The following is a 12,991-nucleotide window of genomic DNA, read 5'->3' as shown; positions in this document are numbered from 1 at the left end:
AGAATTATATAATAACAAAAACAGAACCACATTAATGCAGCTCAAGACTCTGAGCGAGATGTAGCAGTACTCGCACATTAGTCTCAAGGAGTCAGTTGAGAGATATCGAGACATTTTTATTTTAAGAATTTTTTATTTAATGAAAGGTAAACGTGAAGCAAAATAAACTGAAAGAAGGTAGATGGCAAAGCAGGAAGCAACCGAAGTGAACAGGTAAAAAGTAAAAGGAAGAAAGCATTGCAGCCGGACCCATATAGGGACACTTCAATGAACCTTTAGGCCCACTGTAAGCATAACGCTTTACTGGTGGTGTTGTATTCAAGTTCTGCACGTTTTTATGTGTATACTAAAGCAAACTACAGAGCATATGATTATTTCCTAGATAGCGGTTTCCCAGGCGTTACCAGTCATTGGCGGTTTAATTTTTTTAAAGAACTGCGTTACAGCTAAGCAAGGGGATTCATATTACTTTCTTACGTTGCTGGACTTAAGTATGTTCGTGCCTGTGCATATTTGAGGAGTAAAGAGGGGAGGAAGATGGCCTCTTATTTTCAGTGCTATTCAAGTTCTTCATTGGAGGGTTGGGTAGAGCTCTCGGCTAGCACGCTGTTGGCCCAGCGTTCGACTCTCCGGCCGGCCAATGAAGAATTAGAGGAATTTATTTCTAGTGATAGAAATTCATTTCTCGTCATGTGGTTCGGATTCCACAATAAGCTGTAGGTCCCGTTGCTAGGTAACCAGTTGGTTGTTAGCCACGTAAAATAAGTCTAATCCTTCGGGCCAGCCCTAGGAGAGCTGATAATCAGCTCGGTGGTCTGGTTAAACTAAGATATACTTAATGCACAAATTCCTGTGATCTGGTAAAGAAACACATTATTGTAGTATAATATCCAAAAGTTCCCTAGTTATCGTAACTGGCAAATCAATATTAAGCCCATTCCCACCCCCACCCCACCCCCACCGCAGCCAGCCACGCGACAGTCATCACCTCGGCGTAGGCGTTTTTGACTTCTAATGTTCAGTGTTCAGTTCCATTTGATTTCTTTCAGATTAATACTGAAATTGAAGCAGCAATAAAGCCATAAATAAACTCAAAACTGCCATAAGACTTCTCAGACAGGTGAAACTTTCATTTTTTGTACTTTGGAAAACCTATAATTGTCGCTAATCTAAAATTCTAAGGCCACAACATTCAGGAAGCCTCTTCCCACATTCTAAATCTGCTCTGGGTCAAGTAATCTTCTTTGTGCAAAGTCTCAGCGTGTGATGTACAAGCCACAGGGAGGTATCAACCAACAGATCTTCAGAAGAAAATTAAAGTACCTCCAGTATTCTTCCCCCCTACCCCATGTGGTGATGGCAATGTTGTACCCTAATCAGAGAAGTGTTATCAGTGTCCAAGAAAGATAACAGAAAAAAATTGTCAGCATGACTAAGGAAAATTGTATAAGAATTCGTACTGAAAATAAATCTACATGACTTGAATAGTCTGAAATATCATAAAAAAAGTTAAGTATATCTTTGTTTAACCAGACCACTGAGCTGATTAACAGCACTATATTTAACAAATATTCTTATTAATGCCAATTTCAGCAGATCAAGACACTTACTGCTCATTGACCGATGTCTTTAAAGGAAGAATCTCATCTTTATTTTACCTCTAATAAGGCAGAGGCAATCGTCACTGCTCGCATAAACCCTTCATATATCTTACTACCATTACTACTTGTATTATAGCTCCATCGAATATGACTGCCAATGGTGCGCACAGCGATGCTATCTGAAACGCCCTTCCTTCGTCTCTCTTCAGCACCACAGCCATCTCTGACACTGTCTCCAGGGGCGCAAATTCCTGAGATGTATGCTAGTATTGCACCAGCCCTGGCTATTTTGCCATGCCCCCTGAGAGAGATTAATGAAGCCCGTCAGTGTTAAAGGGTGTGGGAAACATAATGAGATTATTTTCAAGAAAATTCTATGGTTAGTTTTTAAGATAGGGCGTCCCGCTTTTTTTCAGGTAAAGGTCTCAGTGCTCTGTTACATCTCGGGAAAATGCTCCGGGGGGGTTCATGCCTGGATATTTCGCCCAAAACTTATTTTACACTAATACAGAATACACTTCAGAGATTCGATGTTCGTGTCTTACTCTATAGTGCATCCTCTACGTCTTCATCTCTCTAATTAAAAAGGAACGCTGGTGTCTGAAGAACTTCTATACTGTAGCATTTGTCATACTTGTTAGGGCACAACAATATAGATGCCTCGCTTTATTTATGTTTTTACAATATTCACTTCCAGACAGATTTCGTTTATTTGTAAATAAAAGGAAAGTCTTTAAGGCATTTTGAGAGATTTGACACACACACATATATATATGTCTGTATGTATGTATACCAAGATTACACCCATAGGAAGCTCAGGAAATTATCAACGATAAAGAGTTTCTGCCCCTGTCAAGATTCAAACCTGGGCCTAAGGTTTAGAAACAACGATGGACAGCTGATCTTGATCTGATAGTAAATTATTCCCCGAGTTTAGTGAGTACGTTAAACAATATTTGTGGATATGATGAAGTCACGCGTGAATAAGTGACAAATATCCATGCACGACTTTGTTGGTGCTCGCTGGAACACGGCGCTGCTGTCTCCCCTACCTACCCCACCCATAGCCTTGACGGACAAACCGGTTTCTAGGGGGTGGGTGGCTGTTATGTCTACCCCCTTCTGTCACCCGGGCGAGGACAAACAAGATCAGATCCACTCGGATTTTCTTATTATAGGTTCTTGCATGTGTGAGTGCTTAAATTGTTATCTTTTATCGTGAACGGCCTTGGAAACCGATTCCACTCGAACGCTATCTGTGGTATTAATTCACAGTACTCCACTCTCTCTGACCGTTCATCATCATGTCCAGTCTCGCTCTCTCTCTCTTTTGTGTGTGAGTGTGAAGATGAGTTAATGCGCTTGTTAGGACAATAATAGCGCGGTAATTTGTGGACTGGTCAGACATTTACCTCCGGTAATCAGGTGGATGTTTTGTCTTTAGTCTAGTGTTGCGCTCTGAGAACAGGATGAAATGCTTACAATATATCTGTCCTTCTAGATTCGCGATATCCAGGTCACCTAGTGACCTACTCTCTTGAATGTCGTCGGTATTGTCTGGAAGTCTTTTGTTCAAACCCAGTGTGCCTCTGTAGACCTAAATAGTGAATTACGTGCCCATTAATCAGTTAGCTGTAGAAGGTCGCTAGTGGGTATAGGCCTAGCAATCTCATTCCAAAATACTTCTAGAGAATCAAAAGCTTTGCATATCATGTACCTTCAGGAAGCCATCTTCTCTAAGTTCAGAAGGCGTGTACTTGAATAATCTATGTGTATATATGTGTGTGTGTATATACGCAAGCGCTCTCTTGTTGTATAATACTTTTTTCAAGAAGGTTCTTTCCAAAGGTTATCTATACACTAGGCTTCATTTATGATGGGAACTTCCCAGACACCTATTTAGCTATTTTACTGGAAATTTGTTAATGATTGCCCACTCAATATTCACATTTTCTTTTTCCTTTTTATTTGCAGTCTCTGAGTTGGCAACTGACAACCGCTGGGAAAATGGGGATAGCAAAATATACGCCGTTGCTAATTGTGGCTGCTGCCTTAACGCTCCAGGGATCAGCAGATGCTTACCGCGTACTGTTCGTCGGATTACTTGGTACCAAAAGCCATACGAACTTCTACATGGGCATCGTCAAAGAACTTGCAGACAGCGGGCATCACGTGAGTTTGACCATGATTATTTTATTGAAAACGATCATTCACTTGACGAGGAAAGGGCTTAGCTACGCACCGCCATGTTTGTTATGAAATCTTTGACGAAGAACGATGGCGAACACCCTCCATTTTAAGGACCATTTCGACTGGGGAAAGCACCAGCATCAGCATGCCAATAGATGTTGGCTTCAGAATGAATTAATATAGTTATTCTGCAGTCCATCATTATCCGTCTTGACCACACTCAGTGTGGGTAAACGACCCACACTGTGACTGACGACTGAGTAGGACTAGAGATGGATACTCGACTCGACAAATTTTGATACATCTTTAAACTTTTCTTATTTAAGGATTAAATAAAAAATATATTCTCTCTATATATTTTATTCATGATAGTTTTTTCATTATCAAAGCTTAATTACCAAAATTTAAAGTAATGTTATGAAGTGTTTTTTTTTTTTACAAAGATGTAATCGTAGTCAGTGTGGCCATAGAGAGATGCCAGATATCGCTATTTGACCACGTTATCATACGAAAAACCAAAATACGGCAACACTGTAATAATCTGCACATTGTAAAATCTTTTATCTATTTGTTCAGGTAACTCTCGTGACTGCCTACTCTTACAAAGAATCAAGGACGAACGAGAACATCCGGGAAATCTGGATTCCAGAGTTTGACTTCAGTCACCTCAGCCAGAACCGATTCAACATATCCTTCACGACTTTCATTGCCCAGTTACAGGAGTTGGCGCCGTTGTGCACGAAGTCTCTGCAAAATAACGAAGTCCAGGGGTTATTGGGTCAGAAATTCGACGTCTTTTTGCTGTCTCCCTTCAACGATTGCTACCTTTCAATCGTCTACCAGCTACAGGTAAACCGCTTGTATTTCAGTACAACCCACAGGGGCGGTAGTGCCGTCAGTGTACCTCATGCGGTGCTCTGTAGGCATTACTTTTAAGGTTCTTTGCAGCGTGCCTTCGGCCCCTAGCTGCAACTCCTTACATTCCTTTTCCGGCAACTCCGTTCATATTCTCTTTCTTCCATCTTACTTTCCTCAACCCTCTCCTAATAATTGCTTCATAGTGTAACTGAGGGGTTTTCCTCCTGTTACACCTTTCAAACCTTTTCACTGCCAGTTTCCGCTTCAGCGCTGAATGACCTCATAGGTCCCAGCGCTTGGCCTTAATTCTGTATTCTGTTCTGTTCTTCAGTCATACAAGTATCTCGTCTACAATTTTCATGACGGTATTGCATATATTGTCCCTTCTTCTGTAACCTAAGAATGAGACAACTCGAACGCTAGGCAACGAGAGCTTTCGTGACCCGAAACTTCACCATTTGAATTGATATGCACGTCGGTTCAAGATTAACAGGCAATGAATTTGTGGTTTATCAATGATCGCGTTTTTGTTCGTACTAAATGTCTCGGATGTCTAACTATTCATATATGCATTTGCGTAATTCAAAACAATTACCACTTTTTCACATTTTCATTCTTCGCTTTATACAATGACTGTTCTACAAGTTTAACTGAGGACTTGGCAATTCTTTTGTCACGTTTTCAGATTTTTATTTGTTATTGTTTCATCAAATGTACTGAGGACATGGCAGTTCTTTTGTCACGTTTTCAGATTTTTATTCGTTATTGTTCCATCAAATGAGGTCTGTTCATAACGCATTTATTTTCTAGTATTTTTATTTTATCATCCGTCTCTTGAAGAGAGATATGATTCTTACTTGAATGTTTTTTACAGATTCCCTTCATCTACGTGTACCCACTGGGCATGTCTCCGTCCCTGGCTGGGATCATAGGGAACCCAGACTTCCCTTCCTTCACAACTCTGCAGGTTTTCGACCACTCCCACCCCTTGACCTTTGTGCAAAGGGCAAAGAACGAACTGGCGACGATTGCGACCGAGGTCATCTCGAGATATATGTATATGAACACGTAAATAGTGATCACTTGAGTTTTCTTTGTATATAGAAATAAGTAAGTATACCTTAGTTTTACCAGACCACTGAGCTGATTAACAGCTCTCCTAGGGCTGGCCCGAAGGATTAGACTTATTTTACGTGGCTAAGAACCAACTGGTTACTTAGCAACGGGACCTACAGCTTATTGTGGAATCCGAACCACATTATAGCGAGAAATTAATTTCTATCACCAGAAATAAATTCCTCTAACTCTTCATCAGCCGGCCGCGGGAATTGAACTCCGGCCCATCGAATGACAGTCTGAAGCTCTACCGAGTCGGCCAACAAAGGGCTCTTGCTTTGTATATAGAAATAAGGTCCCTGGCAGGGATGGCTTGAGAAAAAGTTAAGTATGCCTTAGTTTAACCAGACCACTGAGCTGATTAACAGCTCTCCTAGGGCTAGCCAGAAGGATTAGATTTATTTTACGTGGCTAAGAACCAATTGGTTACCTAGCAACGGGACCTACGGCTTATTGTGGAATCCGAATCACATTATAACGAGAAATGAATTCCTATCACCAGAAGTAAATTCCTCTAATTCTTCATTGGCCAGTCGGAGAATCGAACGCGGGCCCAGCATGGTGCTAGCTGAGAACGATACCCACTCCAGTTAGGAGCTGGGGATGTGTTGAGGAACATCTGATTGAGGGGGGGGGGGAGGGCGCTAAAGACAATTTTGACCAGCTTAGTAATTTTGACCAAGTTAAACTAGATACAATATATATCCTGTAGGTAATGTTATATATACAAACCAAATTTTTTATGTTTTTTTTATTTTTTATACAACAACAACATTTTTCCCCGAGATTATTTTAAAATGCGAAGAAAATAAAGATTATAGTTTATTAATCTGAAAAAAAGAAAAAAGTGGCACGTTGGAAGGGGAAGAAAAACAAAACAAAAAATAAAGAGTTAATTTCAGCGCGAGAAATAAATAATGTGAGGATTCATTAGAGTGAACATTTTCTATTCAATTTAAAACAACAAGTACTGGCCATTTTTTTTACCAACTCAAAATCAACATTGAGGAAAGGTAACCAACCAAACCCACCCACCCCCCCGCAACGACGGGCCATCCCTGGACCCTGGATTCACTCTTGCTAACTCTTAGACAAGAGATTCTTCCAAACTCAAGCTTTTGAAATAGATGTGAATCAGATTCACATCAAATTTAAGTTTGTAGAATTGTACACAAGTTTCTGAACATCAGACAGAAGTTGATAAACAGGTAATGAACGTGTCGATCCCAGCTGTGGGTCATATCGACAGAAAGTAACCAAAATTATTTTAAAACCTCACCTTTTTGCCTATGCTTACTCATCCCCAATTATTCTTATTTTCATTCTCAGACTGGATCATTATTATTATTAAAGTAGTTTAACCAGACCACTGAGCTGACTTTCAGCTCTCATAGGGTTGGCCCGAAGGATTAGAACAAAATACCAGGACAAGGTCTCAGGCCAAGCATTGGGACCCGATAGGTCATACAGTGTGATGACGAACGAATTGAAATGAAACTAGAAACTTCACTAGGCGCTTGCTCTCACACGGGAATAATTACATACAATACAATGCTACCTTACATACACACTAAAATGGTATATTAAAATTCAGAATAAGTTAAGTAATATTTAATTATTTTTTTTTAATTCTCAGACTGGAGGACGACTGTCGCAGCAGTGGACTCTGTCCCGCCGACATGCCTCCGTTCGCCGAAGTTCGTGAGAACGTCTCGTTGGTATTTTTGAACAGGTATTGGTCGTGTTTCATTCAAGCTGAATGAGTCTAGTTTTAAATTTTTTTTTCCTGCAATATGCTGGGAATTATAAATGTTTCCGCCAAGTCTCTGGAGTACCTATCTGCTAAGGAAAAAACAGTTTTGGTTTTGAAAACTGAAATTTGGGTCCTGAAAATAATGCGATTTTACGCTTGGAAACTTAACACGAAATTTACTGTATAAAAATAATCATCATATAATCATCATACCAATAAAGATGATATAATAGTGGGGAAAATCCAGCTCTTCTACAAAAATTTATTTTGGTTTCTCAAAATAAATTGATCTCAGCCTAAACATATTGTCAGATAAATTTATTTTGAGAAACTAAAATATGATTATTTTTATACAGTAAGGTATCTTGTAAGTTTTCAAGCTAAAATCTTATTATTTTAAGGACCCAAATTTAAGTTTTCAAAACTTAAATTGTTTTTATTTTAGTATTTGGGTACTTCAAAACTTGGAGAAAATATAAAGAAACATCGGTTTGGTACTCATATACTAATGTTAATTGTTCGTTAAGCCGAAATTTGGTATTAATTCATTTAGAAATTAATTCACGTTACTGTTGCATCAAAAGTCTTCAGAATTCCGAAAAAGAATTCGAGTTATATTTCTAAAAAAAAAAATGAACACGAATCTGAAGACATTGTATAGTATTCTAATACACTACAAATATTAATATTGACCATCACCTTAATTGCATTTGTCATTGCTTTTATTATCTAGGTACATGTTTATTATTCTAAAAGAGAATTTACTACTTTTTCACTTTTCCCTGACGTCCCTAATCCTTCCGAAATTGCAGCGTACGAGAACTGGAGACTCCAACGCGTCCTTACGTTCCAGCTGTCGTCCATCTTGGAGGGATTCACTGTCGCCTCGCTCAGCCACTTCCCAAGGTTTGCCGTTTCTGTCTCGTACTTAACGTGTAGTACTTTGCTCAGCGTGCCTTCCTTAAGCCCCTAGCTGCGACCCCTTTCGTTCCTTTTACTGTACCTCCTTTCATATTCTCTTTCTTCCGTCTCACTTTCCACCCTCTCCTAACAATTGATTCATAGTGCAACTGCGAGGGTAGTTAACACATAGTGCCTTCCTTAGGCCCCTAGCTGCAACCCCTTCCGTTCATTTTACTGTACCTCCTTTCGTATTCTCTTTCTTCCATCTTGCTTTCCACCCTCTCCTAACAGTTGATTCAAAGTGCGACTGCCAGGTTTTCCTCCTGTTACACCTTTCATACGTTTACTGTCAGCTTCCGTTTCAGCGCTGAATGACCTCACTGGTCCCAGTGCTTGGCCTTTGGCCTAAATTCTATATTCAATTCAATTAATTTTACTCAATGAATGAAACATATTTTTCAATTGGTTCTCAGAATATGGAACTACAAGCATATTCATTTTACGTTCTGGAAGGACCTTTGAGGGTTGTTAACTTCAGAAAGCCATTGAATAAAAAAAAAAAACAATTCCTCGTATTTGCGTAAACCATCAAACAGAAAGTCTTTGTCATCTTGCTTATTTGTGCTCATTTCCTTCATGCCTACGATCATTCGTTAATTTGCTGCTAAAGACCTGTTGATAGCGGGAAAAATACTTGACAGTTAACACGGAAGTATTTTTGTATATTGAATATATATAGAATAATGCCTGTATGACTTTTTTGCCATTTATTCTTCCTTTTTGTTATTTTGTCATTGCCATAAACAGTTCGACAAAAATAATATGTTCCTTGTGGATGACAAAAATTTTAGTGGTTGTGACAATGTGAGAAGACCACAGGTTAGTTTAACTGAGCTTCAGTAACATAATATCAGGTTGGTGGAGTTGAGTGTATCTGCAGTCTTGGAATGGAATGGAATATAGAATTTAGGCCAAAGGCCAAGCGCTGGGACCTATGAGTTCATTCTGCGCTGAAAGGAAAATTGAGAGTAAACGGTTACAAAGGTGTAACGGGAGGAAAACCTCGCTGTTGCGCTATGAAATAATCGTTAGGAGAAGCTGGATAGCAAGATGGAAGAAAGATAATATGAACTGAGGTACAGTAAAGGGAATGAAAGGGGTTGCAGCTAGGGGCCGAAGGGATGCTGCAAAGAACCTTGAGTAATGCCTAAAGTGCACCTCGTGAGGTGCACTGACGGCGCTACCCCGCTACGGGGATCAGTATAGTCTTATGTAGTCTGTTGTTTCATGAGCAAATCTGAACTTGGCAGGATCTCAACGACTGGGCAGAAGAATCTGGAGAGGACGGCTTCATTTTCTTCAGTCTTGGAACTGCCGTCAAATCAGCTGACCTCCCAGAGAGGTAAGTGGGATGTTTTCTTAATGATAAGAAAACGCATAAATAATCAATAGCAAAGAAGCATCAGGAGAACGGTTAATATCGAGTCTCATATTGGGTACATATTGATACTGTTTAAAGTAATACTTTAGCACCCAACCCATTTCGGATGCTTATTCCTTTATCGATCAACGAAAAAGAAATGTGCTTAGAATTACATCAAAACAAAAATACTTGGTAATAACATTTTGGGTATGTCATTGTACCCTGGCAGTTGCAATCATGCACAGTACAAGATGCTCCATAGTCAATGAATAAAATGAGTGGGTGTAACAGTAAGAAAACTGATGTTCTGTTCAACAAATGCTTCTTAATGTTGGAGTGAAATATCCTTATCAACTGAGGTAAGATAATTTTGTTGAGTAGGCCTACTCTCCGACTATTAATGGGTCTGTGTGTTTACAGAATTTGCTGAAAGCTAACGTAAGCAATTATCGAATGACTCGAATGAAATTTGCAGAAAAAGACTTCACTAGACACAGGACCAGCTCATTCAATTTGTTTTTAGTCTTAGCCAAACTGGAGAATGCTGTTCAGCGTGACGAACTATATCTGGTTTGAAAAAGCACTTGACCCGTTTTTACTCTTAGGCTGAGCAGGGAACGAAGGATTAATGCCTTGCATTTTGAAGAGATGCAACACCGAAGTTATAAACTGAGTTTGTTCCTCTTCCATTTCTCTCTCTCCAGTCACAGACAGATGTTGCTCAGCGCTTTCGGTTCCCTGAAGCAGCGAGTACTCTGGAAATGGGACGACGAATCTATACCTGGAATGCCCCCAAATGTGCGGGTAGCAAAGTGGCTCCCTCAGCAGGATATTCTTGGTTAGTGAAATTAGGACCCCCAGAAAGTTTAACTCAGAACACTATGGCTGATTCCTTCTTTCGATTACATTCTCATTTTAAAACGAATCTCCTAATTTGTTGTATAATAATGATTTTCGTGATTTATCTTTACCAGTTGATGTTAAAATTATCACCCTATTGATACAGAAATAATTTTTCACCAAAGGACGAAACAGCACTGCTGTCTTATACGTAAGACTTGACAAAAGTTAAAATCGCTAACTTGATGGAGCAGTGTCAAAGAACAAGAACTGTTAATACAAATATCAACGAAACCGCAAAACGGGGGAAAAATGCTGGGCTTAAAACACTGATTTTAAAAAAGATAAAATCACACGCAATAGCTTATATATGTTACAGGGAATATGTGAAATCAGGGATTTCGCGAATTCCCTATGGGAATTTGTGTAATGACCAATTTGTTTAGAAACCTGTGATCCCCGAGGGCTAGTGCTAAACACGGCGAAACAGTGATTCATCTACACTGTCTCGCCATGTTTTGTACTAGTCCCTAGACGGTCAAATGTGTTTCGGGGTGTTTAGTACTAGCCCCTGTGGGCGGGGATCAAAAGGGACATTTGATCCCACGGGCTTAGTACTAAACACGGCGAAATACATTTAACCCCCAGGGGCTAGTACTAAACACGGTGAAACAGTGTAGATGAATCACTGTTTCGCCGTGTTTAGTACTAGCACTTGGGGATCAAATGTTCCTAAGCGAGTGGCTCACTTCACAATTTCCATAGGGATTTCGTGAAATACCTGGATTTCGCATGTTCCCTGTAACATATAATATATATATATGTGTATGTGAATTATCAAGACTTTAAGTGGATTCTGTACTGATTCAGTCTATGCAATCATTCAGGCCACCCCAAACTTCGCCTCTTCATAACGCACGGAGGTCTCTTGAGCACCCTTGAATCGGTCTACCACGGGAGACCCGTTCTCGGACTGCCCGTCTTTGGGGACCAGATGGGCAACATGAAAGACGTGGAGCGCCAGGGCTGGGGCAAGACCCTCCTGTGGGATGAACTCAAAGAGGGAGGTCTCCTCGAGGAAATCATCTCAGTCATGAACAACAAAACGTAACTCTCTCTCTCTCTCGCTACTTATTTGCATTTGGTAACAAATCATCTGCTCTAAAATGTGGTACTACCTCTGCTGAAAGACCTAGACAATGGTCACTGTCACATTCTCCCTCTGAACACTGATTTAAAAAAAATAAGCGCCATGCTCAAGCCATCCATGACCAGCAAACGGCTTCATGCTTCTCCAGAATATAGATTCCATTATAAATACTGTGCCAGGCATTCTGGGGCTTTCTGGATATTTAGACCCTTCAGTTCTAATAATCTCACAATATCAAAATACTCGGAACTACCCTTGTCAACTTAACTACTACCCTTGTACAACATAGTACTTATTTCTACATTCTTTATCCTACCAGTTCATTTTGCCTTACATCTACGTATTCGAACCATATCTTGCCGTCATCGAGAATACTTGGTATTTTATTACTTTTGACAAACAACTATCTGCACTGTTCATCTTGAACATAATCCTTATCACAACTACAATCATGCTATCAATATATTTTTCTAAGTGCGTCATACTTTTTCTTGTACTTTCACTTCGCATGGTTATTTTTGGACTCCTTGATACTCCTATCAAGGAGTATCAAGGAGTTATTGAAAACCGTTTTGTGAACTTTGGTCTTTCTCATTCAAAGCCTTCCCGTGTGCCTCCTACAGAGCTTGCATGTCACTCATTCCATATATTTTCTCTTATTTTATCCGGTCATTCACTAACCTGTGAATAGATGAATGTAGAACTAAATATATCATACAAGTGAATCTTTCTGTACGTAAGTTAAATGCTCTTCCTTTACAGAATGCATGAAATAGTACAGGCGAGATCTAGTTTAATGAGAGACCAACCACTGACTCCGAGGGAAATGGTCTTGTTCTGGACACAGTATGTCATCCGCCACAATGGAGCCGCGCACCTCCGAAGCCCAATTGCCCAGATGCCCTGGTACGTTGTCCCAAATTGACTATGTATTTTTGGTTTTCTCGTTTAGACAGGTACTAATGATTAATCAACTAAATATGATATTAGAAAACTGTAAGGCTGCGGCTTAGCCTAGCACAGTAGTACCAATGGAAGGTGAGCGTGGGTGATTTGTCCCACGTAAGCTAACTTAACTGTTGCCTAATGGCCTTTCATTCGAGTGGAAAGATTAATCTGAGCTTTTGAGATGATAATGAGAGAGAGAGAGAGAGAGA

The 12,991-nt window shown here is 39.9% G+C and overlaps 1 protein-coding gene across 1 annotated transcript in view; it reads left to right on the top strand.

The window, feature by feature from the left end:
• Positions 1 to 2,891: 2,891 nt before the first annotated feature.
• LOC136844755 (uncharacterized) overlaps positions 2,892 to 12,991 on the top strand; it is a 23,829-nt gene continuing 13,729 nt past the window's right edge. Inside the window, exons 1-10 of the mRNA XM_067113990.1 lie at positions 2,892 to 3,018; positions 3,576 to 3,773; positions 4,368 to 4,640; positions 5,524 to 5,717; positions 7,402 to 7,497; positions 8,331 to 8,424; positions 9,732 to 9,823; positions 10,549 to 10,682; positions 11,572 to 11,791; positions 12,597 to 12,740. Of these exons, the coding sequence (XP_066970091.1) occupies positions 3,609 to 3,773; positions 4,368 to 4,640; positions 5,524 to 5,717; positions 7,402 to 7,497; positions 8,331 to 8,424; positions 9,732 to 9,823; positions 10,549 to 10,682; positions 11,572 to 11,791; positions 12,597 to 12,740 (1,412 nt within the window). The 5' untranslated portion in view covers positions 2,892 to 3,018; positions 3,576 to 3,608. The remainder of the gene's footprint in view (positions 3,019 to 3,575; positions 3,774 to 4,367; positions 4,641 to 5,523; positions 5,718 to 7,401; positions 7,498 to 8,330; positions 8,425 to 9,731; positions 9,824 to 10,548; positions 10,683 to 11,571; positions 11,792 to 12,596; positions 12,741 to 12,991) is intronic.

This window comes from Macrobrachium rosenbergii, chromosome 13 (genome assembly GCF_040412425.1).
Source record: "Macrobrachium rosenbergii isolate ZJJX-2024 chromosome 13, ASM4041242v1, whole genome shotgun sequence".
NCBI lineage: Eukaryota > Metazoa > Arthropoda > Malacostraca > Decapoda > Palaemonidae > Macrobrachium > Macrobrachium rosenbergii.
Note: the sequence above shows the minus strand (reverse complement) of the source record. Positions and strands in the feature narration are given on the sequence as shown.